Source organism: Nannobrachium achirus (genome assembly GCF_963921795.1).
Source record: "Nannobrachium achirus genome assembly, chromosome: 9".
In the NCBI taxonomy this organism is placed as follows: Eukaryota; Metazoa; Chordata; class Actinopteri; order Myctophiformes; family Myctophidae; genus Nannobrachium; species Nannobrachium achirus.
In genome coordinates, this window is record NC_137818.1 from 16,849,551 (window position 1) to 16,875,037 (window position 25,487).

Genomic DNA, 25,487 nt, shown 5'->3' on the forward strand with positions numbered 1-25,487 from the left:
TGATTTCATCCGCAGGCCAAATACATATCAATTTGGGAGAGAGGGGGACCTTGAAATTAAAACGTTTGAGAACAATAGCCTGTAAACATTTCTGTGAACCTTTGTCCTCTCCAGGAAAGAAGGGGCGTCGTGATTCGGACGCCAGTGACCTCACGCCCAACCCCCAGAAGCTCCACAACATCGGTGTGCAGCTGCAGAAGCTCAGGGCTGCCATGGACGCCATGGGCCCGGTCAGCGACCTGCCCGATGTGGCCCGTGCCCGCAGGGAGAAGAATAGACTGGCAGCCAGGTATGGCACGCTAACTGGCCTAGTGGGCACCTGAGAACTCTGGGCAGTGCACCATTTAAAAATATGTATTTTTTTATATTTTGTTATATATTTATATTCATTTTATAAATGAGAGGCCAAATACATTATTATATATATTTTTTTTCACATTTAAAGCAGAATTTAAAGGAAATATACCCTTTTCTTAGTTTTTGCCTCTGGGGGCACCACCTCCAATAGGAACTCGGGTTGGCTCCTCCCCTTTCTTAGTCCATTTCCTCTACCATTGCTTCTGTGTTTATTTTGTGTGTGTGCGTGTGTGTGTGTGTGTGTGTGTGTGTGTGTGTGTGTGTGTGTGTGCGTGCGTGTGCGCGCTCCTCCCCAGGGCCTCTCGTCTGAAGAAGAAGTCACAGTATGAAGCCAACAAGATCAAACTTTGGGGGCTCAACCAGGAATATGGTCAGTACTAAATGCTACAACCAAACTCTCTCTCTCTCTCTCTCTCTCTCTCTCTCTCTCTCTCTCTCTCTCTCTCCTACAATCACAACCAGTCATGGTTGGTGAGTGTATCGTGTCATTTGTTTCAAATCAAGACTTTTATGTGATTCTGTGTTTATTCCTACTAAAGATCCGATAATGATGTTGGCGTTCACGTCGCCGGTATCGTTGTGGTGTGGACACTACCATCCACTCTCATCCACTTCAATGGAGAAATATTTTTTTTATCGTTATCGTATCGCGCCGCAGTGGGAAAGGACCTTAACAGTAGTGATGCTGCTAACAGATTTAAAAAATCATCCGTGCGGTTGTCGATGCACAGAGAACCTGCTGGGGACACTGTTGCGGATTAAGGAGGTGATTCGACGGCGCGTTGAGAGCAGCGAACAAAAGGACATGGACGAGCGAGGGATGACACAGCGCCTGGAGGGTATCCTCAAAGAGTCCAGTGGTGAGACCCTGTAACTGTACCCTGTCTAGTAGTCTAGTGGTGAGACCCAGTAACTGTACCCTGTCTCATTACCATTACTAGAATGTGGAGTGCTTTTTGGTGGCTGTACTGTTTACCAGATTTCCCATTTGAAATAGATTTTCAGCGCACATACTTTGCTCATTGAGGTAGATAGACCACAATGTGCTCTAGGAATTCTTCTTGTCTGGTAGGAAAGCTGAACCTGAACTGTACATCCATGGTTTGTCATGGTTTCATCATGTGTATGCATAAAAACACAAACACAAAAGAATGTTACAATTCGCCTAAACTGGATCACAACAACTCCTTCCCCATGCACCCTATTGATATATTTGTTCTTAACTATACATTATTCTGTAGCATCTATATTCTGTAACATCTTAATTAAGTGATACACATAGACAAATAACCCCATATTGTTTTATTTTGGCATGTATTTATTGAAGCAAAATAAAACGAAAAACACTGAAACATTGAAAAAGAAAACATAAATATTACACATGGGTAAAAATGTCAAGGACAATGATCTTCATTCATCATTCAGAAGGTCTTCATTTCTGGTCTTTGTTCACCATCCATCTCCTCAACTGTTTCCTCCAGCAAGTAGCAAGTGTGAAGTGGGAAGGATTGGGCCCCAAGACTGCACTGGTTCCAGGTTCCCTCTTAATTGTTCTCCCAGCCTTGGTTAGGGTCATAGGGCTCGGGGCACCAGAATATCTGTGTGGGTGCTCTCTTGTAGATGGCCAGGTGGTGGTTGACACGGTTAATGTGTGGGACTAGAATGTCTCTGCAAGATGGGAGTCTGGAGAGATCCACTTTGGATCTGGTGGTGAGCGTCTCATCCTCTCCGATCATCTTTTTCAGCATGATGCTTCGTACATTGTTAATCGATTTTTTCAAGGAGCTGGCCATACATCATACATGTGAATGCCTCGATGTTCGCCAACACTTCGGAGTCCACAGACTACTGTTTACCAGGTTTTCTGGGGAGACAAATAATTACATAGTATAGCATTAGGCATGGTGCAGGAGGATGAATAAGATTTCGGTGTCAGGTGTTCTCACGACAGCCGCCTTGTGCCCCAGTTGAGCAGCAGAAATGCTGGTCCCTGATTGGGCTACGGGCTTAAACACACACGGCTACCTACATACGCAGCCGCACGCAGTTTACTGTTACTTGCGCTCTGCTGGCGCAAGTAACCATTTTTCCCCCAGACGTCCTGCACCTCCCTGTGTGCAAAGAGGAGGTTTCCCCTGAAGAGGAGATGAGCTCCAGTCTGGTCGAGGAGGAACCAGAGCCTCCACACATTAACTGATTCAGTGCAGAGAAGCACTCAGATTTCACACAAAAAGCACACATGAGGACGCATACAGGGTATAAAAACCTTTAGTTGCAGTTTATGGCAAATGCTTTGGTCCAAATGCACATCTGAAGATATCGTCACTGACATCTTGTATGTATCTTGTTTAATAATACATTCCTGTAATGTTATTTCTTTTTACAATATTACAATTCTAAAAAAGAAAAAGTAAAAGTATAAATCTTTTTTCTAGATTATTTACGATTAATGAAAAATCACTTTAAAAATAAACTAAATAGTAAAAATAGCAGATCTACAAGCTCACAACACAATTTGTTTTTGTACGGGAGCATGTCGATATTGCGACATCGCATCTGTTCGACAGTCCATTCTTTCGACGCGGGTGAACTGGTGAAAAGCTAACTTGCCGACGCGGGTGAGTAGCTAACATGCCGACGCGGGTGAATGTTAACCTCTATTCCTAAACCTAACCCAAACGCTAACCCTAACCTCAGTAACCGTGACGTGGGTGAGTAGCTAACCTGCTGACTCCCTTAGTCTAAATAATGGGACGTCGAAAGAGCGAGATTTCCCCTTTTGTACGCCACCATTGTACATCAAATTATAATACAGAGTTAAGGGGTTAACAATGCACTTAACTCATTTTCAACCTATCTTCTTATAATTGGTCCTCACTAATGCTCGTTACCCAACTTCTTCCATTCAGTGTAATGTACCGTTATTTATTTTAATTTCTTTAACCAACTTTGTGACAGTTTCCCCAGGTCAGCCCAACCTCAGAAGTGAAGACAGATGCAGACATATGACTGATGAGCGGGTGCAAGCCCTAGCTGTATACCCCACCACATGCCTCCTCACCTTGGAGGAAAGGTGGGTGAAACCTGTTCTGTTTATTTACAATTCTTATATCAGTCTATAGAATTTGGGGGTATTAACCCATTTATTCCAAAATAAAACTGTTGCTACTGTATATACTGTACATCACTGGTTCCCAAACACTGGGTCGGGACCCACTCGTGGACATATTTTTATAGGCGCCTTAATGTTTTGTTAACTCATTTAGTGCTCCAGAAATTAACGGATTAAAATGTCCAGCGTGCCTCCCGCAGGCTGCATCCACGACCGTTTTCTTATTTTGAAGGCCAGAAGTCCATAGCGTAAACACTTCCGGTTTGACGTCATCACGTCATTCACCGGAATCGCTCGTCATCAACATACTGTTGTGTAATGGCGGATCGGTGCTTTTCAACATGTGTTATATAAGCGGGAATCTACTGCCGTCCTCCCTTTGAAAGTGTTGTTTCGAGATAATGGACATTAAAGATGAGATTCCCCGTCTGCCTCAATGTTATGGGATTACTATTTTGTGCTCGTGGATCCGTGATGATGATGAATCGGCGAGGGCGATCGTGTCAGGACCTTCCGCGCACCAACAGGGTAGGAGAACCGCCGTTACAGTAATAGAGTACTTTTCACGAGTATACTCGGGATCGGCAGCATGTGCTACTCGAGTATTTTTCACGAGTATTCTCGGGATCGGCGCTAATAACAAAAACAAAGAAGAAAAAAAAAACATTCCCCTAAAAGCTAAGATTTTCTTGAATAAAACAAAAATGCTATGATTTTTCTTAGTAATTTCATTAAAATAAAAAGATCTAAGAAATTCCATAAATTAGAAAACTTTGATAAGTAGTGAAAATTGCCGATCTACTAGCTCACAACGCAACACCAAGAAGGGGCACCCGTCCTGAATGAGTTAAAATGAGTGCTTGTGTTCCAGGCGAGAGAGGGCGCTGAGCAGAAGCAGGGCCAGGGGCCTCCAGAGTTCGACGCCAGCACCAGCCGTGTTCAGTGTTCCACAGAGCCCTACATCCACCTGGAGCCCTACGCTGAGCCCCACCAGCCCTCTGGCCAGCCAGATTATGTACTATGCACCAGTCATGGATGAACCTCTTGACCTCATCAAGAAACCCAGAAAGGAACCAGCGAACACAGAGAAGACCAACAGCACCCCAGCCAGTCAAACAAAGGTAAAGTGTCACGTCAGAATCGTGGCGATACACCTGTAAAACCAAACATATCCGTTTCTCAACATCAACATCATTGAATGCTGTATGGCTGTCAGGACGCGATGGGTGGAGTTGGGGGGACGCGAATGTCGCTTAACTTGGATTTTTCCAACTGGGGTGAAGATACCCAGGCGACCTGTCGCGTCGCCCCGTTTGTGTCATTCGCGCCGTGCACGGTCACGCGTTGTTTCGTCTTGGCGTATCTCTCATGAAAAAAAACAACTGTCGACCGGGTGCAGCCGTTCCAATGAACGAGCCTGAAGTTTGTCCCTCGTTTGCACCAGTTGTAGAGCATAGAAATAGAGATGTGGGATCCAGGGCTGAAAAACGATCAGAAAAGATCCCGCCGCCATTATTGTTTACGTGTGCTCAAGATTTCAGCGCGGCGGTGCTGCTGCTGTTAGAACGGGACACATCCGCCCCTCCCCCATTGGCTCAGACAGGCTCTCCTGGGGAAAAGATGAACGCTCGTCATGGCGGCGCGAAAGAAAATTACAAGCGTTCGTCATGGTGCCAAAAGAGTGAATCAGTTTTGAAATAACTCACTTTTCGCACTGAACTTAACAACAACAGTCATACTTTAGTGTACAATATTATGAATATTTTGGATTATATTGAATTATGATACAAATTTGAAGAATGTCTTGAAAGTGTACACGGTAAAATCCCAAGGATTTTTTTTTTTTGTAAATTTAAATTAACAGGATTTGACTCTGTAGGTAGGTTAGAAATAAAAACAGAGGTGAAATGTCTTATATTCATGCCAATAAAATCAATCTGTTTTTTAGCTTGTGATAACCTGCTTCTCCTCAATAAGAAACCCTGCCTCCAGATGTGAGGTCAGCAGCAGCCACCCATCAGGTCAGTGTTAGTCTATCAACTAACTAATTCCACTGCAAAAGCCTGAGTGTTGAAGCTATTATGACTTGCTGTTTTTACCAAAAATAGTCTTTGTCCTGGCCGGTCCTTAAAACGTGTATTAAAATGTTTTAATTGAAAGCACCACTCCAGTGAGTCATGTTGAAACTTTTTTCTTTTTTTTGTAATTGAGGTCAGGAAACAAATAAAATAAAATAAGTTTGATATCATAAGACCTTTAATTTAACTCTGAGAGCATACACATGAATGTAATGTAGGTATACATTCTCAGAGTTAATGAGGATGTAACCTACATAGCATTGCTGATTAGTTCACGTATGTGGTTACACTGACCTGTTCGTCTTCACTGAGATGTGTTATTGACTTTTGTCACGGATCCCTTATTTCCCCCAGTGTTTTCAAAGAGCAACTGTGACCACGTTGTTGACGAGCATTTCCAGAGGAGACCAGGGGCAAGCCACCTGAGAGCCAGCAGCAGCTCCCAGCAGCTGGCCTTTGGAGACAAATGGCCGCAGATGAAATCCAAGTCACCCTCCTGCTCCTCGTCCGCCTCCACGCCACCCAGCAATCTAAGCGTTACTCAATCTCCTAGCTATGGCCACAGCCCAAATCAAACCCATAATGAGTCCTCGAGTACGGTGGTGCAGTCAGTAGTGTTGTCGCCTCACAGCTAGAAGGTCCTGGGTTCGATTCCTGCCGGGGGCACCATGTCTTTAAAGCAGAGATGACCATTCATCCCCTACTCCACCCGAGTGGCATAAAAACAGGCTTTGTGACTTACATTTCACTGAGTGCAGCTGCTTTTCAAGGAAAAGTGAAAGTGCCAAGAAAACAACAGAGATGCCAATTTAATAGATGCAGGACTCTGACTATACTGTTGAATTGGAACGTGGATGGCATTCTGGTGCTAACAAATGCAGCATAACTTGGGATGTCTGTTTTCCTCAGTCTTCATTTCTATACTCTGCTTGTGAGTAGTGTTTGTATACCGAAACCAGTGTTTATATGGGATGATCAGAAAATCAACCAAACAATCCTTTACATTTCTTACATTTTATGTCATTCATTTCATGCAGAGCGAAAGCCATGTTTATATTGTAATGCAGCTAATTACAATTCAGTCTAAATGGATAGCCTATCTCTATCTGCTGTACGAGTGTGCTGATAAACTCCAAAGACTTAATTAAAACCTTTAAAGCAATTATGATTTTTACCAATCATAACAGTCTTTGTCCTGGTCCTTAAAACGTGTATTAAAACTGAAAACTCCACTCCAGTGAGCCATGGCAGGATTTTTATTTCTCTCTGTCCTGTTGCATTTTTACTTGCAAAGATAATATACCTAGATTCCTGTAGGTGTGGTAGTTCAGGAACTTTACTGTTAATTGTTGCCTCTTTTGGAACGCAACAACCACAGTGGTAAATGTTAATGTCAAAACTTGGAACGATACAGACACTGGAAAATAACAGGTAATGGTAAATTGCAACAATACAAATACACCCTCCCCTGGACGATGATGCGTACGTTCAGAGGCCAATGAGGCCACTTTTCTGAGCCTAATTTTTCATAAAAACTACAGATTACAGAAAAAACAGATTGCTTTGGTACTGTCTCGGTGGGGATATGCAGAAGTGGTTCCAAGCGGGGGACTTCTTCCTGGGTGTGGCGTGGCTCCTCATGGACGACAACAGACGTGACGGCATCCATGGCCATGTCGTACAGGGTGCTCGTGTATCCGCTCAGCGGGTTGCTGTAGTCTTCACTGTCCCGGGTGACAAACGGGCCCGGGAAGCTTTCAAACGGCAACCTCTCAAATGGCAGGCCTAACCTAGCATTTGTTTTTGTTTTTTTTAGGTTTTTTAGAACTTTGATTATATTGTGTTTTTCTCTAGATAGATATCCATTTACATTGTTATATTGCTGTTAATGTACTGACTTATTATCTTGTTTATTATTGTGATGTTTTTTTTTTTTTTATCTGCTTATTGTAAGTCGCTTTGGATTAAAAGCGGCTGCTAAGGGAGCAATCGTTTTTTATGAACAGCACCCCCTGGAGGAAAATAGGGGAGGGTCATGCTATTTTAATTTCAGTCCTAGGGAGGGTCTGCTGATTTCACTTTGGATTCAAGGGAGGGTCATGCAATTTTTCAAAAGCAAACAATGGCACCAGAGGTACAGGCACTTAGGCAACTATTGTCAACAGCCTTCTGCTTCATTTAATGACAAACCCTGGGTGCCATCCCTATAAATGCCCCACAGTCACTGCAGTTAGTGAATGAACTGAAGTGGCTGTGTTTATACTACAATGTATTTTCCTAAAACAATGGAGAGCTGTGTAAGGCAGCAACAATGGTTGTCCTCCCTAAAGTAAAAAGTGAAATGGTGCTAAAAAAAATTAACGACCGCTCGTTGAAAATGTGCATTTGACCCAGATTTAACCACAGACGATCAACAGCACAAAATGAATGGCAGCTGTTACAAGCCTTCTCTGTGTTGTGTTCTCAACCTGTGAGAAATTCTTTCTCACCTTTTTTGTAACGTCCACGTTGACTTTTACACTAGCAGCAGTATAGGCTACTCACTATGTGTTACTTTAGTTTGGAGGGTGTGTTAGTTTATATTTGGAAATGTGTTTTTGGGATGAAGTGCAGCTGGGATCCCAATGCATTATTGCGACCGTCAGGGAGCAGTTTACTATGAAAACCTCCACCGGCCGTCCGTCGGTCGGTCGGTCGGTCGGTCACACGTCACACGTCACACGTCACACCTTTGCCCTGCTCATATCTCCGCATCAGTATATAGGGCTTGTTTGTTTATTGTATGACATCACGCCACATCATCAGCTGTGGACTCTGTGATGTCATCGTATCACATCAGTATATAGGGCTTGTTTGTTTATTGTATGACATCACGCCACATCATCAGCTGTGGACTCTGTGATGTCATCGTATCTCCATATATGGCCATCTCCGTATATGGAGATATAAGTCGTCCATGCCCAAGTATGGGCTGGTGAGGTCAGACTTTGTGTGATGCGTAGGTTATCTCCATATATGGAGATTCAACATTCCAGGCAATGCTCTCTTCCCTGGTGAGAATTGCCCCTTTATATAGGGCTTGTTTGTGTATTGTATGACATCACGCCACATCATCAGCTGTGGACTCTGTGATGTCATCGTATCTCCATATATGGCCATCTCCGTATATGGAGATATAAGTCGTCCATGCCCAAGTATGGGCTGGTGAAGTCAGACTTTGTGTGATGCGTAGGTTATCTCCATATATGGAGATTCAACATTCCAGGTGTAACTATGGCTGCCCGTATGACGTGAGAGGTGGAGGTTGTGATATTTGTGGAGATAAGCGACCAACGGTCGCTTATCTCCCGATTAGGGAGTCTTACTGGTATTAGCCTAACCATTATTGCGACCGTCAGGGAGCAGTTTACTATGAAAACCTCCACCGGCCGTCGGTCGGTCGGTCGGTCGGTCGGTCGGTCGGTCGGTCACACGTCACACGTCACACCTTTGCCCTGCTCATATCTCCGCATCAGTATATAGGGCTTGTTTGTTTATTGTATGACATCACGCCACATCATCAGCTGTGGACTCTGTGATGTCATCGTATCGCATCAGTATATAGGGCTTGTTTGTTTATTGTATGACATCACGCCACATCATCAGCTGTGGACTCTGTGATGTCATCGTATCTCCATATATGGCCATCTCCGTATATGGAGATATAAGTCGTCCATGCCCAAGTATGGGCTGGTGAGGTCAGACTTTGTGTGATGCGTAGGTTATCTCCATATATGGAGATTCAACATTCCAGGCAATGCTCTCTTCCCTGGTGAGAATTGCCCCTTTATATAGGGCTTGTTGTGTATTGTATGACATCACGCCACATCATCAGCTGTGGACTCTGTGATGTCATCGTATCTCCATATATGGCCATCTCCGTATATGGAGATATAAGTCGTCCATGCCCAAGTATGGGCTGGTGAGGTCAGACTTTGTGTGATGCGTAGGTTATCTCCATATATGGAGATTCAACATTCCAGGTGTAACTATGGCTACCCGTATGACGTGAGAGGTGGAGGTTGTGATATTTGTGGAGATAAGCGACCAACGGTCGCTTATCTCCCGATTAGGGAGTCTTACTGGTTGTTCATTGCTGCTGCGGCCCGCACCCGTTTTTAACCCTAAACAAATCCTAATTATTTACAGTAAAAAAAGAAAGAAAGAAAATAAATTTCGCAGTGCCCACCCAGTACTTGCTTCTCTGTTCTGTTCTCGCCACTGGTTAGGAATAACTAAGTTTAGGTTTTAGGCATAATTTTACTGTGGTAAATGTCATGTTGTAAGGGAGGGTCAATCTTTTTTATTTTAATGCTTGGGGAGGGTCACTGATTTTTCCCCCAATTGAGAGGGAGGGTCATGGCATTTTATAAAAGGGCTTATACATTTTCTCCAGGAACACCCCTCAATAAAAAACGACCCCTCCCTAAATGCCTAAACTGTAACTGTAAACTGTAACCGCTCGTCTTCCGGGGCTTCCACCTCGATGCCGTTTGTCTCCAACTCCTCCTTCTCCTGTTGGATATGTACTGTTGCTTGGTTGCCATTTTCGGACTGTTCATTCTCCATGCTCATCTCTGTGTCAGTGTTTATGCTTTTAGACAGGGAAAAACCTATAAAAACCTGACTAAAGGGTGTATCAAACTTCTCTCAGTTGTTCCTATAGTGATTTTTTACGTAGAATCCAATTCTGCTTGGGTCATTTTTGTACTGTGCATATTTAATGAGATAATTTGCATATTTGCATAAATGAGCAGAAATAATAAGTAGAGGTCACCTAACTTGTGTTTTGCTGGTTTTCTGCTAAGTGAATGAATATTTTATCTAATTCAGGTGTAAGGTGTAACATGATCACATCACATATTTGTCTTCTCCATATTGCTCTGGCCAGTGCCATTGGATCTGCTTTGCAAGAGCATATAGTGGCTGGTCAGCAGCTATGACTGGTGTTTGTCCTGGATTCAAAAACGCTGTTTTTTTTCCTGCCATGGCACCTGGCCAGTAGGTGACATGAAGTAATCCTTAAGAACATGTCGTCGTAAATTTGGCAGTGAGGTTAGGGTTCCGTACCCTTGCAGCTTGCAGATCCGTCATGGCCCCAAGTCCATCTCTCCTCCATGTTCCCTGTGGTCTGCGTCCTCCGAGCCGACCAGTGCTGGCGGCACGTAGACCACTGGTCGCTGTTCACAGAGAAAGTTGTGGAGGCATGCCGCATCCAGGGTCATCTTGACTACGGTGTCAGGGTGAAGGAGGATCATGGAGCGGAAAACCCTAAACCTATATTGGCGAAAATGCCAAAGGCATTTTCTACAACCCGCCGGAACCGTGAGAGCCAGTGGTTGTAGACCCTCTGGTGGTGGTAGACCCTCTCGTGGTGGTCCAGCTGTCTGTAGGGGTAGTAGCCTGGTTCCAGACTCGCTGAATCGCAAGCCACACCCTTTAAAATGTTGGTTTGGCGACATGACAACTTTGCAGCCTCTGTAGCTTTCTGGCTACCTGAAGTCAGTCCCTTTGTATGTTCCTGAGAACAGACATCATCAAGACCCCTAACTTGGTGTACATTGGATCAAACGTTTTTTTCTTTTTTTTGTTGTTGTTGAGTGAAATATCTCTTTAAATATTCTTATGAATAAAAAAGTATTTTGAATTTCACACAACTTGTACAATTGTACATGTTAACATTTCACACTTGTCTGTAGTACAATGTACATGTCGGATTTCTTTTTGTGAAATAGTAAAATATATTATGAATAAAAAAGTATTTTAAATGTCACAAATGTACATTTTAACTTTTCACACTTTTCACACTCTGTACAATGTACATTCTTTGCCATGTGCTGCCACTGTGAGCTGGCGACTGGATCGATATGTGTTTCCCGTCGATGGCACCCAGGCAATGTGGGAATTGCCAGTTGGTTTCAAACTCGGTGGCAATTGTGCACCATTCCTCCTCTGATGTTGGTGTCTGCAAACATGGAAGCAGAATGATAGATACACAGTATGTTAACAAGGTAATTATGACACTATGAAGGTTATGAAAGGGTTACTCATTTCCCGCATCACTGATGTGATGTGAGTCGTTTCACTTACTCAAAAAATGCTTTTTGAGCAGCCTCTGTTCATGGTGATGATTACATCTTTAGCTCCTGACAAAGCTTGTGCGTAACTAGACGGCTCACCTCTGGATCTTCGTAGTTCTCCATCAGCCCGACTGCTCCCCATCACCACAGCATTGAGACATTCATGAGCCAGATCAATTGCCACAGCATAGAAAGCTCTGTCTGACACTTGAACTCTTGATCCTCAATGCACAACATGTCTCGAAGGTGTATTGGAAGCCATCAACCATAATTCACATTGGTGTTGACCAAAAATCTGGGATTTTGGGTACAATCTGAAGTTACCTTCTGAAAATGATCGGAGAAAAATGACAATGGTCATTTCCATCCTATAAATGAGAAACCAGAACTTGAGCTGTGGACTCTTCTGCTTCGTGCACCACACCTCAAAAGTGATGTTGATAGGTGTCTCTTCCCTTTTTTTTTATTCATTGCATGCATCTTTCATAAGCTCGTACAGACTGCATACTGATGTGCAATCTGATGTGCGTACCGCGTTCTAGTTACACGTGATGCTGAAAGAAATTAATCTGCTGTACCAGGTGAGGCTACACCAGCCTCAACGAGAGCACTAGTCTGTCCATCCACTGTCTTTGAGTAGGTTTCCGATGTTGATGCTGTCATTTCAATATAATAGAACTCCAAACATGATCACATATTTGTCTTCTCCATATTGCTCTGGCCAGTGCCATTGTAGAACTCCAAACATGATCACATATTTGTCTTCTCCATATTGCTCTGGCCAGTGCCACTGGATCTGCTTTGCAAGAGCATATAGTGGCTGGTCAGCAGCTATGACTGGTGTTTGTCCTGGATTCAGAAACGCTGCTATATCCCTAAAGCTGGCCTTAACGGGTGAGCAGATAATGTGGGCATTGAAATCTGGTAGCATCACACATTGTTTAAGATTCTCTTACCACACCAGATAACCTAAACATGCACACATTACCCAATTTAAAACGTTGTGACTCCGCACACTACAGGATACTATCCAGATTGAGTCATGGCCCCAAGTCCATCTCTCCTCCATGTTCCCTGTGGTCTGCGTCCTCCCAGTCGACCAGTGCTGGTGGCACGTAGACCACTGGTCGCCGTTCACAGAGAAAGTTGTGGAGGCATGCCGCATCCAGGGTCATCTTGACTACGGTGTCAGGGTGAAGGAGGATCGTGGAGCGGAAAACCCTAAACCTATATTGGCGAGAATGCCAAAGGCATTTTCTACAACCTGCCGGAACCGTGAGAGCCGGTGGTTGTAGACCCTCTGGTGGTGGTAGACCCTCTTGTGGTGGTTCAGCTGTCTGTAGGGGTAGGGCTTCATCAAGTCCTTTCTCGGGGTAGGCTTCATCTCCCACAACCATGTTCCTGAGATCCAATAGCTACCCTTGACATGACAAATTTGCAGCCTCTGTAGCTTTCTGGCTACCTGAAGTCTGTCCCTTTGTATGTTCCTGAGAACAGACATCATCAAGACCCCTAAAATGGTGTACATTGGATCAAACGTTTTTCTTTTTTCTTTCTTTTTTAATTTTTTTTGTTGAGTGAAATAGTGAAATATCTCTTTAAATATATTCTTATGAATAAAAAAAGTATTTAAAATTTCACACAACTTGTAAAAATGTACATGTTAACATTCCACACTTGTCTGTACAATGTACATGTCAGAATTTGGCAGTCTTTCTGCTGGGGTGTACATTGGATCAAACGTTTTTCTTTTTTCTTTCTTTCTTTTTTTTTAGTGAAATAGTAAAATATCTCTTTAAATATATTATGAATAAAACAGTATTTTAAATGTCACACAACTTGTACAAATGTACATTTTAACATTTCACACTTTTCACACTCTGTACAATGTACATTTTTTTGGCAGCCTTTATGCTGGAGGAATGTTCAGGACACCAACGCTCCCTTGAGGTCAGAGTGGTCAAAGACCCCACCATCTGAGACCCTGCCCTGAACACCTACACTAACATAGGTAAACTTATAATTTGCATCCACAGCCATGGATCACATAAGGACAGAAAAGTAACCCTTGTAGTTGTGCCATGTGCTGCCACTGTGAGCTGGCGACTGGATCGATGTGTTTCCCGTCGATGGCACCCAGGCAATGTGGGAATTGCCATTTGGTTTCAACCTCGGTGGCAATTGTGCACCATTCCTCCTCTGATGTTGGTGTCTGCAAACATGGAAGCAGAATGATAGATACACAGTATGTTAGTTAACAAGGTAATTATGACACTATGAAGGTTGTTGGGATGCTCTTTAACAGACAATTTCAGTCAACAGGTTAAATGTATATAAAGGTTAAGTATATGGCATTATTACGTAAGTATTAATATATTTAGGGTTTACAGGGTATGTATAAAGCCTTGTATGCTAGGTTAAGTGTAACTTAAAGTATATGGTATTATTAGGTAATCAAGCATACAGCCAATCAAGCATACAGCCTTATAACATAATCAAATGTAGGCCTAAGGCCTATGCATCTGCCATCTTTATTTGACCTCTTTCTGGTTGTCATAAGCTAAATGAATAATTAAAGCCACGATAATTATTTGTACGCATGTCATACTGTTTATGGTTGCGATGGTAGTAATTAAAAAGAGGGGGGATTTCTAACCTTTGACGTCTGATGCAGGGCCTCACAGGTTTCCTTCACTATTTTGGAAATAGTGGTGGCTCCAATCCAGTAGTAGGAGGCAAGCGACTCATATTGAGCACCTTCAAAAGAGAAGAAATGATTAACGTTAATGCAACATTTTAAGAAAAAGAGAGAAACTTACATTTGTATCTACACACACCTGTGGCTGTGGCCAAGAACACGAGGGTCGACACACTTGTCTCCAGTTGACAGCGACTGTCGCAAACAGGTTTGGCACCCAACCAGAGATTGGCAGCACATGGCATACATGGGCACTTCCATTGTAGCTGCAAGGTTTAAAACAAATAATACATTGATGCAGAAATACAGTTACAAATGTGACAGTGGAAGCCTTCCTTCATAGGTCCTGCACTGCAGAGAGGCTGTTGTGCTCTTGGTCTTCGCAAGATCAGACAACTGGTTTAGTGCTGCAATGACATCTTGGAGGCCCTAGGCTGCTTGTATCAGTTGTAGTTGGGGGCGTTAGGGATATTTCGCGCTATATTAGTCTAAAAGCGCCAAATTTTGCACAGATGTAGCCCAGGGCATGCTCTAATGATTTAGCTGGGGTGCCCGAGTCGGCGACAGCGGCCAAATCAAGTTGGGCTCCCATCGACTTTCTATACAGGAGGAAAATACCCAGAAAAAATAATTGAATTCAAATGGCAGAAAAATACACAGTCACACAGACCATACAGCTTGCATTCTTAAGGAAATCGTAGTGTGGCTCAGTTGACAGGGTGAGTTCGTCCTGAGTAGTTGATTCTGAAAAACACCAGATTTTTAGTTGACTGTATTCCCTCCTGTTGTCAATCTACACTAAATATCCTCACCCAAAATAGCCCATCCACATAGATGCTCACGTGTCACGTATGCGGCGTGTGGTGAGCTTGTAGATGTGCCATTTTTGGACAAATGATAACCCCATTTTTGGGGAAATGATAACCCCATAATTTTTGCTTTACTGTCTCCCATGCACCAATGTTGCATTGTGGGACACTCTGTAACAAAGAATTTACTAGTGAAAAGAATGTTCTATTAGTTCATGGATTTGAGAATTGGAAACATCCTCCAGCCAGGACTGGTTTGAAATTCCCTGGCCTACGAACTAAGCAGTTGAACAAGGTTTTGGAAAAAATATTTGGTGATGGTCCTCCATGTACCAAACTGACAGCCATTGCCCTTCCTGCAATGTAATATTGGTCGTCTTTGTCAGCAAAAAAATAATAATAATACAAAAAAAGTTAAGTTAGTAGGCATATTTTCAAATATGAGTCTATATAGAAGGGTTTCTGGTCCACGTCGCACTGATGGGTCGGTACCAAAATTAGCCAATAAATAGAAACCATGCAGCGCTCGGGCAGCGCTCCCCAAAACAACAGGTTTGGGGATTGGTGGTAATTGATTACATGATACATTCAGCTGTGCATTTAGTCTCAATGTTTGTAAACAAGAAACCAGTCTATAAGACTGCTAAATGCTGTCTTATATAGACTCATATTTGAGTCTATATTGATTTCTTGAAAACCAAAAAGCAAGATTTACCTGGTGCATCTAGAGCCACATTTAAGTTCCCTTCTGTTCCCTAAAACATTGGAGACGGGACAAGTGCATCCATCAGCAGCCAAAGGGAATTCTCTTCTGGGACCTCCCAGATCCACCACTTCATCGTTTCTCCCTTTGCCATCAGAGAATCTCACGCTGATCCTGTTTGTTGGGTCGTGTGAGACTCTTTCTGAAGCCCCGAATGGCACCATCCAGCACACTAGTGTGGTTTATGTTGAAACCACTGACGGTTTGATGGTTTATCTTTTCACCAAGCTCATTTAAAGTTGCTATAAGCAATTTCTGGCCAGATCTGGTCAAAATTTTACTGTCACTTTTTTTTTTTTTTTTTTTTTTTTTTAGACAGTTTCAGTGGGTTGGATAGTCATTGAAAAATATCTAGTCTCTATGTTGCCTGCAGGGGTCGCATTTGGCCTCTAAACAACAGCCAATCCAGTGAGATCTATGGTCAGCCCACTAAGGGCCCGCCTCACTCAGTATGGCCTTGCGCTAAAGCCACCAACGAAGAAGAAAACTGCGTCTGCTCAGTGAGGCTCTTTACACAACGTGCGGTTGTTTTGAAACTTAAAAGCAGTCAAACAGAAGCAGTATGGCGAACAGAATGTCTGATTCGGAGGTAAGCTATCATATATTGACTTTTAGTAAACTATATGTCATAATGAACGTTTTTACTCACAGCTTTATAGCAAGTATAGGCCTACTGGAAGACATGGGTTAGACTACTGGCTATTCATATAGTTTAGCTCTACCTAAACTGCTACTGCTGTGTACATCACAGAGGCATACAGCCAAATGAATCTTTCTGTAAACGAACTTATTAGCTGAATATGTTAGCCAAGATTGAGCTTTGAGCTTTATTTTTATTTTATTTTATTTCTAAACAGTGTTCAATAATGGAGGAGGAGGACAGCAATGCTGGCAGTGGAGACGATTACCAGCCCCCAGGTAAATCACTTATTTTGTATGTAACTACTGTATTCCCCCCCCCCCCCCTTTTTTTTTTAAATGTTCCTGACTATATCTGCTGCATAGAACTGTGTTCTATCCGTCTGTCATTCAATGTTTTATGAGATACTTCAATGGTTTCCTATGGAAATAAGCTTAGTCTTTTCTAGGATCTCCTTTTAGTTGAGCTTGTACCAGTGAACTGTATCGTCATGAAACTGTACCTTTTCCTATGCAAACTTTTAATAAAGTCTTCAATCAATCAAACCAGGTCCTGTCCCTCCCAAAAAGGCTGAAAAAAAAAGCCAACCGGGTGCCAAGAAGATTGCCACTGGCAGTGGTCGGGGTAGAGGAAGGGGTCGGAGAGGGCAGCAGGCAGGACCAGACCGTCTCTGCCAGGAGGACATCCAGAGGATGGAGCAGCTAAGGCAGCAAGCCATTGTGGGCCAAAGGGTAGGCTTAGATTCTATCTATCTATCTATCTATCTATCTATCTATCTATCTATCAACAGGGTAGATGGGCTGTTGAAAATATATTATTTCTATGTGGGTCTACAATTGTGTTGTTGAAAATATATTTCTAATGTAAAAGGGAACAAATAACATGGCACCCTGGCTCTTTCAATCTGCTTTCCCAATTAATTATAGGTGAATAATTTGGTCAGATATTTTCACAAATAGTAAAAATAACAGATCCCCAAGCTTGCAGATCTGCTATATTTGCTACAGGACACTATCAAATGATGAAGTATAAATCAAGTTTGTGTGTAAGGTTGTACATTATAATAACAGTCTGGAAATTAGTATGGAAAAAGTATTACTTTTGGAATTAAATGTGTAAGAGCCCCTAGCTATTTATTGTAAATTATTTTGCCCATTGCATGCATAAATTAATATTTATACTTTGATGAAGTTACTTTGGTTATAATTGAATTGTCTCTCTATTCATATTGTCTTTGTCTATTTTCAGGCACGAATTGACCGAATGTCACTGGGGGACATCCGGGTCCTTCTTCATAGGGCTCTTGATAAAGAGCCCAGCCTGCTGTTTGACCTGCCTGATCCCAGTGACAGTCTGCCTCCAGATCCTCCTGGCCAAGCTCCACCCAGTTGGTGTGTGTGTCAGCGCTGCAGGGAGATGCCGACCTTGCTGGAGAAGAAGTGCTGCATGCAGCAGCCTGGGTCGTGCGTGTCACTCTTGCCAGATTTTGACCTCCTCTGCATGCAGGCGCCTCATCTGAGACTGGCCAGGAGGATCTGGAACGACGTTCGGGCTGACGTCGACATTCAAGAGCCAGGAGAGGACAACAAGCAGTTTAGATTTGCTGCATACAGGCAGTTTATTGTGTGGCGCTATGGTTTTTTGGGAGCGAACCAACGCATGGTTATTTTTAGTTGTTGTGTGTGGAAGATTCGCGATGCCTGGCCATCGAGTGACGGCCAGTACGTAGGTTTCATACCACGCAGGGTGTAAAAAAAACTAAAAAATAAATAAATAAAAAATGTTATAAAAAAAAAAAAAAAAAAAAATGTTATTGAAATGGACATTCTCCCAAGTTTGGGGCATTTTAGGGCAGGGGTCTTCAACGTTTTCAGGTCAAGGACCCCTTAGTTGAGAGAGAGAGATGAAGCAGGGACCCCACTACCCTTTCTGAGATTCCATTAGTTTCAGCACAATTATCTGTGTATTTTGGATTCATGTCAATGTGTGTTTTCAGATATTTCACCACTTGAAGTGTGCCAACAGTTAATAAACTTACTTGACCTGTCACTCAGTACTTAGTCTGGTCTTTTCCCCCTCTACACCAAACCTCTTTGTCCAAAAATAGCCAGGCGTTGTGAGCTTGTAGATATGCTATTTTTTGCAACATTTATCAGAATATGAACACTAGCGTTCAAATGGTTAATATAAAAAAGGAAAAAGGTTTCTATCACACAGATTTAGAGGACCCCCTGTTGAAGACCTTGTTTTAGGGGGAAATATGTACTTATCTATGTACCGTAAGGGCAGTCACATCAAAGTATGGTTGCCAGCTGATAAGCAGATTCTGACAATGCATTTCAATGGGAATGGAAAATATTTTTAGGAGAAATCCGCAAATGCCAGATTTCTCAAAACGAATCTGCCCCATTCCCATTGAAATGCATTGACACAATCTGCTTATCAGCTGGCAACCATGTTTTGTTTTGACCATATCCAGACAATCAAAACTTGTATTGGACTAAGGGCATAATTACCTCCCCTTTTCCACTGTAAATATATATTTTTTATTTTCCTGTTTTCTTTTGTTGATAGCCTATGCAAAGTACTGTGTTCTAGGCGTCTGACGTTCAATGGTATTGTACTAAGGGCATACTTACCTCCCCTTTTCCACTGTAAATATATTTTTATTTTCCTGTTTTCTTGTTGACAGCCTATGCAAAGTACTGTGTTCTGTTTACTGTGTACTGTTATACACACTGACCCCTGCTGGTCAAAAAAACCCACACAGTTTAAAAAAGAAAATAAACTTGTATTTCACAGCCAATTATACTTGTATTTTTACTGTTGGACACAAGTGCATAACTAATTATAATAGAAATGTCATCTGTCACACTGACTGCATAATTATTCGTATTCTGTATGTAACCCAAAAGTGTAAACAGCCCCATTGAGATCAAAGTACAGTTTCAGTCAATGTTGGACGATTTTTGGGAAGTCTTTGAAACTTTGCATATATAACGAATAAGCAGCAGTAGTCTAAACAATAAATGATACGAGGATGGACTATTAGCAAGTGCAATATGAGACAATTATACAGCATTAGTGTTACAATTTACACCAGCGTGACCGTTCTTTGAATAAAATAAATAGTACCAACATTATATTCTAATGAAGAAATAAACACAGGGTATGGCGAGTAGTCATTTTTTATTGTTAGACCTGAGGAACAATAGTGTGTTGCCTGTAGAGTAAAGGCCACAACTAGAACACAAATACATATATAAAACAGAGTAGAGAAACTATAATACAATATGTACACAGAACAGGGGTTCCAAAAACGTTTTTGGCTCAGGGCAGGGTTAGAGACACTGGTCTAAGGTCTAACACCCACCTGATTCCTAGATCAGGGGTCTTCAACGTTTTCAGGCCAAGGACCCCTTAGTTGAGAGATGAAGCAGGGACCCCCACAACCTGTTCATAGATTCCATATACTGTACTGTAGTCCCATTGTTTGACAGCACAGTGTATTTTGTGTTCTCAAATATTTAACCACTTGAACAGTCAATACATAACCTGACCTTTCACTTTGTACTTAGTCTGCTCATTTTCCCCTCTAGCCTACACCAAAGCTCTTTGCCAAAAATAGCCGATCTGCTAGCTCACAACGCCTCGCAGATTCTCTGAATATGGACGCTAGGGTTCAAGTGAAATATAAAAAAGGAGAAAAAAAGTTTATATCACACAAAGATTTGGAGGACCCCTTGTAGTAACTCTGAGGACCCCCTGTTGAAGACCCCTGTCCTCGATGATGCCCTGTTAGGGCAACCACACTGCACACTGTGAAGCATGACAACAGTGACACATGGTTTGAAGCAAGTTCACTTTGCTGGCAAAGACATTTCGCAGCGAAAACAATAGTGTGTTGCTTGTATAGTAGCGGCCACAACTATAACACAAATACATATACAAAACACTATGTACAGAGTAGAGAAAATATAAAACAATATGTACACTATGTACAGAGTAGAGAAAATATAAAACAATATGTACAGAGTAAAGCAGGGGTTCCAAAACCATTTTTGGCTCGGGGCATCTCTATATTATATTCCTAATTTTCACTCCCAACACCTTATATTTATAGCATATTTTACAACACCTTTCTATGGGGGAAGTGGGTTTTAAAGTGCTCCTTTGGCTCCGAGGCATGAGCTTTGCCCAAGAGGGCGATAGCAAGAGGGTGCAAAAGACCTGTACTTCCCGTTTCTGTGTGACGTAGGTAGATACCTTTTTAGGAAGCGGAAGCATGTTTGGAGTCTATTAATTTACAATGAGAGAGCCAACGTGAACACAGAGCAAAATAATAGTTCAGAAGCTATAGTCACTGAACTAAATATTGGACCAGATCATCACAAGCCACATAATATTAACAAAATTGTCATACTAAAGTGGCTTTTTTCTCAGCGACACAACAACTGAGAAAATCAACTTTATTATTGCTCTTTAGCTGTCCCAGCAACACACTCTCGCGGGATCTATAGCACCAGTAAACAGGCATTTGTAGGCTTTGTATGTGTACCATGTCGCACTCCAGTGGATCCAATGAGGATGAGCTATCTACATTAATTACATATCTTTGGCTTTGAGGACTCTACGAACGGGCAATTCCCACTTGCACGTGCGTCACTGACACAGACGTTGGCAGGACAATCAGCGTCAGGCGGGGGCGGGTCTTTTCGAACGCAGCATCTAAGAACAGCTGAGCCGTGCAACATCGGAACTAAGCTCTGTTGAATTGAAAAGTCCCTGAAAAGACACGTTGTGATTGGCCAGTAGTCACTTTGACGTCAGCGTGGTTTGGCCTCTTGAGAGACAAGGCCAGATGTCTCTCTCTGCCAGGAGTCTGTTACTTCTGCATTGTCCCCATGGTTCTGCTGGATGCCAGTCCATGGCCTGTTGAATTAAAAGCATAATTAGAATTAGGAACATGAATTTGTAATTTGTCACGCATCAGGAGTGAGCTAAAGTAACACACACAATAATACAATGTTGCCTTCCGAATCACATTGCAAGTGTAATCTTATAATAAAATGCTCAATCTCCTCTCAATTATTATAAATGGAAAATCACTCTCTATGTGTGTTATAATGCATAGTCTAGAAGGCGTACCAAGTCCTCGGCTGACTTGTGTGTCCAACAACGTCTGTTTGGATGGGGGTACGTCACCACTAAGAAGGCCGAGCTGGCGGGCGTCATTTGACCTTCTTGTGGTTAGCCGTTTCATCCCTCGGCCGGAGGACAGTCTGCAGTTCAGGATATCAGCCTGTAGCTCAGAGATGTAGCCGTAGTCCTTCAACACCTTCATGGGGTACAGACTCCACTTCCTAGACTTCTTGTTGTGCAGCCTCCTATAACTGGCACACATACAAGAAGAAAAACAATACTTGTAGATAAACATTCTTCAGAACAGTCAACAGACCCTAGGAACCCTATTGTAGTGGTTTTCAAACTTTGACTGAGGGCACCCCTATAAATAACAACTTTTGTGTCACATTGTAAGCTTGTAGATCTTCTATTTTGGTGAAGAGTTTGGGTAGGTGGAAAAATAACTCATCAAGTACAGTGCAACTCAAGTCTGTTCTCATGATCATGGAGGGTCAATATTGATCCATTCTAATTGTTAAAGTATTCTGTGGCACCCACTTTCAGAAACCCTGCCCTAGAGAACAAGTGCTTTCAACATACTCTGGTGATCCATCCGCCTTCAACTTGTATGGCCTGTGGACATGGTAGTTGTAGTCCAAGGCTGCCAGCAGGTTTCTAGCTTCGTACACAGGAGGGCTGAAGCAGAAACGCTTGGCGCAATACATGAGGAGATGGTTATGGAAACTCTCCAACTCGGAGGTCGACCTGTGAGAGAAAAAAAAAATGTTTTTTGAAAAAAAAAAAAAAGTGATTTTTTTTTATATAAAAAAAAAAAAAAAAAATTGACCGCCGGACGCACTTCCGGTTAGGAGCTCCGTGTGCCACGTGATCAGTCCTAGCCAATTGGAGTGCTGCATTTGGTCGTGTCTGACAAACAAATAAATACCGCTGGCTGCAGTTCTAAAATGTATGTATAGATAAGGGAGATTGTACGTTGAATATAAGTCTATGTTAACGTTTTACCTGAAAGTCAGGTACTTGTGAACATCCTTCAGAAACCTGTTGTTCAGCACGATCTCTTTGAGTCTGTTGTGGGCCACGCTGTTTGGAGGGATCTTCTCCTTGTCACTTTCCACGTAGTCGGGGATGTGGTGACAGGCTCCGAAGAACCACTCGTGAATCCCAGAGACATGGTGCAAAAGTCCGTTCCACATGTCCTGGAAAACAGCAAGGCATCATTACTTGAGTTATACATGTAAAAGCACAAAGGAAACGTTACTGCTACTGTAAATGAAAACATAAAAGTATACCCCTAAAACATAAAATTACACAATAGCTGTAACAGACCAACATTGATGTAGATTAGAACATTCCAAGGCCAAGACTTTCAGAGAACTTACAAAGAACTCATTATAGGTAGACGCAGTTTTACAGCAAAACCAGAAGTGGTTACAGATGTCCTTCTGCCACTGAAGGAGAATGGAGCATCCCTTCTCCAGACCTGCCTGCACACAGAAAAAAGAAAATACATCAGTAATGGTTGTTTGTTCAAGGTATTCCTAGACAAGGGAAACAAATGTATGTTCTCTCTCTCACACACACACACGAAACATTTAATAAACATACTGCGTGTATCTTCTTCCCCAGATTTTTGGACCCATGCCAGATGTCCAAAGTGTGGAGAACGCCAAGGTCTCTGTACATCCCCTTGTCTGGGTCTGTTTGTATGGAAGACAAAAACAGGCCTATGTAAAACGTATATATTTCATAATAACGTATATTTTCCCCACCCATTCAGGCCGGGAACACATTTTGCTTTTTTGGAGGGGCTTACAGTACATGTACAGTATGTAGCAACATATTTGTTTTGTAGGCTAATTTCTGATTTCTATTCTATAGGTTAGGCCTAAATGGGTTAAATCAATTACTGTAGTCAGAGCAGTACAGTACATGGATTCCTGGGCCAATCTCTCAAACTGTAATGAAACCCAAACGATCACTTACTGAAGAGGGCAGAGATTTGTGAGTGAGCATCTGTGCACACTTCAACAAGATTCATCTCTTGTCGGATCATGTCAAAGGTCCGGATGAATCCTTCCTTTTCCATGATCACAGAGTTCCTCTTAGTCTCCCTCTTGTCCACAACAACCAAAGAGATGATCTCTTTGGTGTCATTCTCCATTGCCGTGTATGAGCAATACTGGGCGCAGAATCCTGGGCTGTCCATCCGACCATCACCTTTGAATGAATAGTAATTTGAACAAAAAAAAAAAATATATATATATGCCTGATGATTGTCCTATGGCATGAAACTCTGAGTTGCAAAACCATGTGAAGCTGTTGTGGTCCTTCTACACACACACACTCCAAAAAATGGAACTACAGAATTCTGCAACACTCCTGACCAATACATTTGGTTACGACTACATGTGTGTATGTTTGTGTTTGTGTGTGTGTGCGCGTCTCACCCAGGGCCACAACACAGTCTTTTGAGCGCAGTCGGTTAACAATCTGCTCTCTCTTCTTACTCCAGAATTCCTTGATTGTGTCAACACAATATTGGTCCTGGAGTTTGAAGTAGGTGGAGCTGTTGACCATCTGCATGTTCATGAATTTGAACAGCAGAGCCACCTGAATCGATGGATTGAAGTACATGTATTTAGTAGAGGTTTTGCATAAGAAAAGGTACAGTTTCATGACAGTACAGTTCATCGATACAACTAAAAAGGAAACTCAGGTATGTCCATTGTGATACTTCTCTTCCATAACATTGAATGACAAACGGATAGAACACAGTGCTATGCAGTAGATGTTTATCAGAAAAGCACATTAGATTAAAAAAAAAAAAAAAAGTGCAAAATAATAGTTATTATAGAGTCGGGGTGAGGGTTAGGCTAGGTTTGTTGTAACCAGTTTCCAATTGTGAACATTGTTACATGGTATCTTAGTGGTGTAGTGTATCTACCATCTTGTACACTGGGCCCATTGCAATATGCTGTACTCTGTCATCTACTCTGAGCCACCCCACACTTGGCTGGTGACTAACACACCAGTCAAGCAGTCCAAAAAGAAAGAGTCTTGGTGTACCTTCGTGTAGTTGTTGCCAGAGAGAAGGATATTGGACGACAGGAGGAAATCACCAGCGTTCACTCCAAACTTCACCTTGGGCTGCGAACACCAACTCCAGACAGTATGACCAGATGGACATTTCTGAGAAACAGACATGGAATAGAAAGCAGAATACTTGTCATTGATATTTTTGTGTCCCTTTCCCGGATTTACTGTGCCCACACAGAAAAAGGCATTTCACGATTATATTTAGAAATACGTACCCATTCAACAATGGCTGCTGTACCTCGAGATATCACAATGACTCCAAATGGTCCAAGTGCCCCACACGTCTCAGGGTCCTTTTCTGTGCACATGTGAACAGGTAGCAGAAGACATTCTGCCAGTTGTTTGAGACAGTCATGGTAGGCTATGGATGCTGGGTGGCCAATTATTTCTTCTGGCTTCGAGATCACAATCTTGTCTGGGAGTGGAGTTTCTTTCACCAGAGTCTCTTCTTCGTCCGACTCTTCTTCATCCGTCTCTGAGTCTTCACCGGGTACAACATCATGGACAGTCTCCTCCATGGTGATGGTATCGAATGCCATGATGTCGACACCTGACTTCAGAGCACCGCCAGTTCTTCAGCCATGAGAAATCAAACAATAAAACACAAAAATATAAGAACAGCTGTAACTGAGAGTGTCACTTCACTGAAAACAGTTATGGGACAGCATAG

At 42.5% G+C, this 25,487-nt stretch overlaps 3 protein-coding genes across 3 annotated transcripts in view; 2 read left to right on the plus strand and 1 right to left on the minus strand.

The window, feature by feature from the left end:
- Positions 1-3,334: 3,334 nt before the first annotated feature.
- Positions 3,335-7,336, plus strand: LOC308290673 (uncharacterized protein; the record flags this gene model as incomplete). Its single annotated transcript, XM_080732584.1, has 5 exons — positions 3,335-3,430; positions 4,341-4,590; positions 5,418-5,490; positions 5,902-6,141; positions 7,089-7,336. The coding sequence occupies exons 1-5, from the start codon at positions 3,363-3,365 to the stop codon at positions 7,334-7,336; spliced, it is 879 nt and encodes a 292-aa protein (XP_080588710.1). The 5' UTR covers positions 3,335-3,362.
- Positions 7,337-16,802: 9,466 nt separating this feature from the next.
- Positions 16,803-18,328, plus strand: LOC308290674 (uncharacterized protein; the record flags this gene model as incomplete). Its single annotated transcript, XM_080732585.1, has 3 exons — positions 16,803-16,854; positions 17,126-17,307; positions 17,825-18,328. The coding sequence occupies 3 exons, from the start codon at positions 16,803-16,805 to the stop codon at positions 18,326-18,328; spliced, it is 738 nt and encodes a 245-aa protein (XP_080588711.1).
- Positions 18,329-21,060: 2,732 nt separating this feature from the next.
- LOC308290675 (uncharacterized protein) overlaps positions 21,061-25,487 on the minus strand; it is a gene marked incomplete at its 5' end in the record, with an annotated part of 46,178 nt that continues 41,751 nt past the window's right edge. Inside the window, 10 exons of the mRNA XM_080732586.1 lie at positions 21,061-21,508; positions 21,725-21,969; positions 22,301-22,465; positions 22,724-22,917; positions 23,101-23,205; positions 23,327-23,418; positions 23,705-23,938; positions 24,169-24,331; positions 24,788-24,910; positions 25,033-25,390. Of these exons, the coding sequence (XP_080588712.1) occupies positions 21,462-21,508; positions 21,725-21,969; positions 22,301-22,465; positions 22,724-22,917; positions 23,101-23,205; positions 23,327-23,418; positions 23,705-23,938; positions 24,169-24,331; positions 24,788-24,910; positions 25,033-25,390 (1,726 nt within the window). The 3' untranslated portion in view covers positions 21,061-21,461. The remainder of the gene's footprint in view (positions 21,509-21,724; positions 21,970-22,300; positions 22,466-22,723; positions 22,918-23,100; positions 23,206-23,326; positions 23,419-23,704; positions 23,939-24,168; positions 24,332-24,787; positions 24,911-25,032; positions 25,391-25,487) is intronic.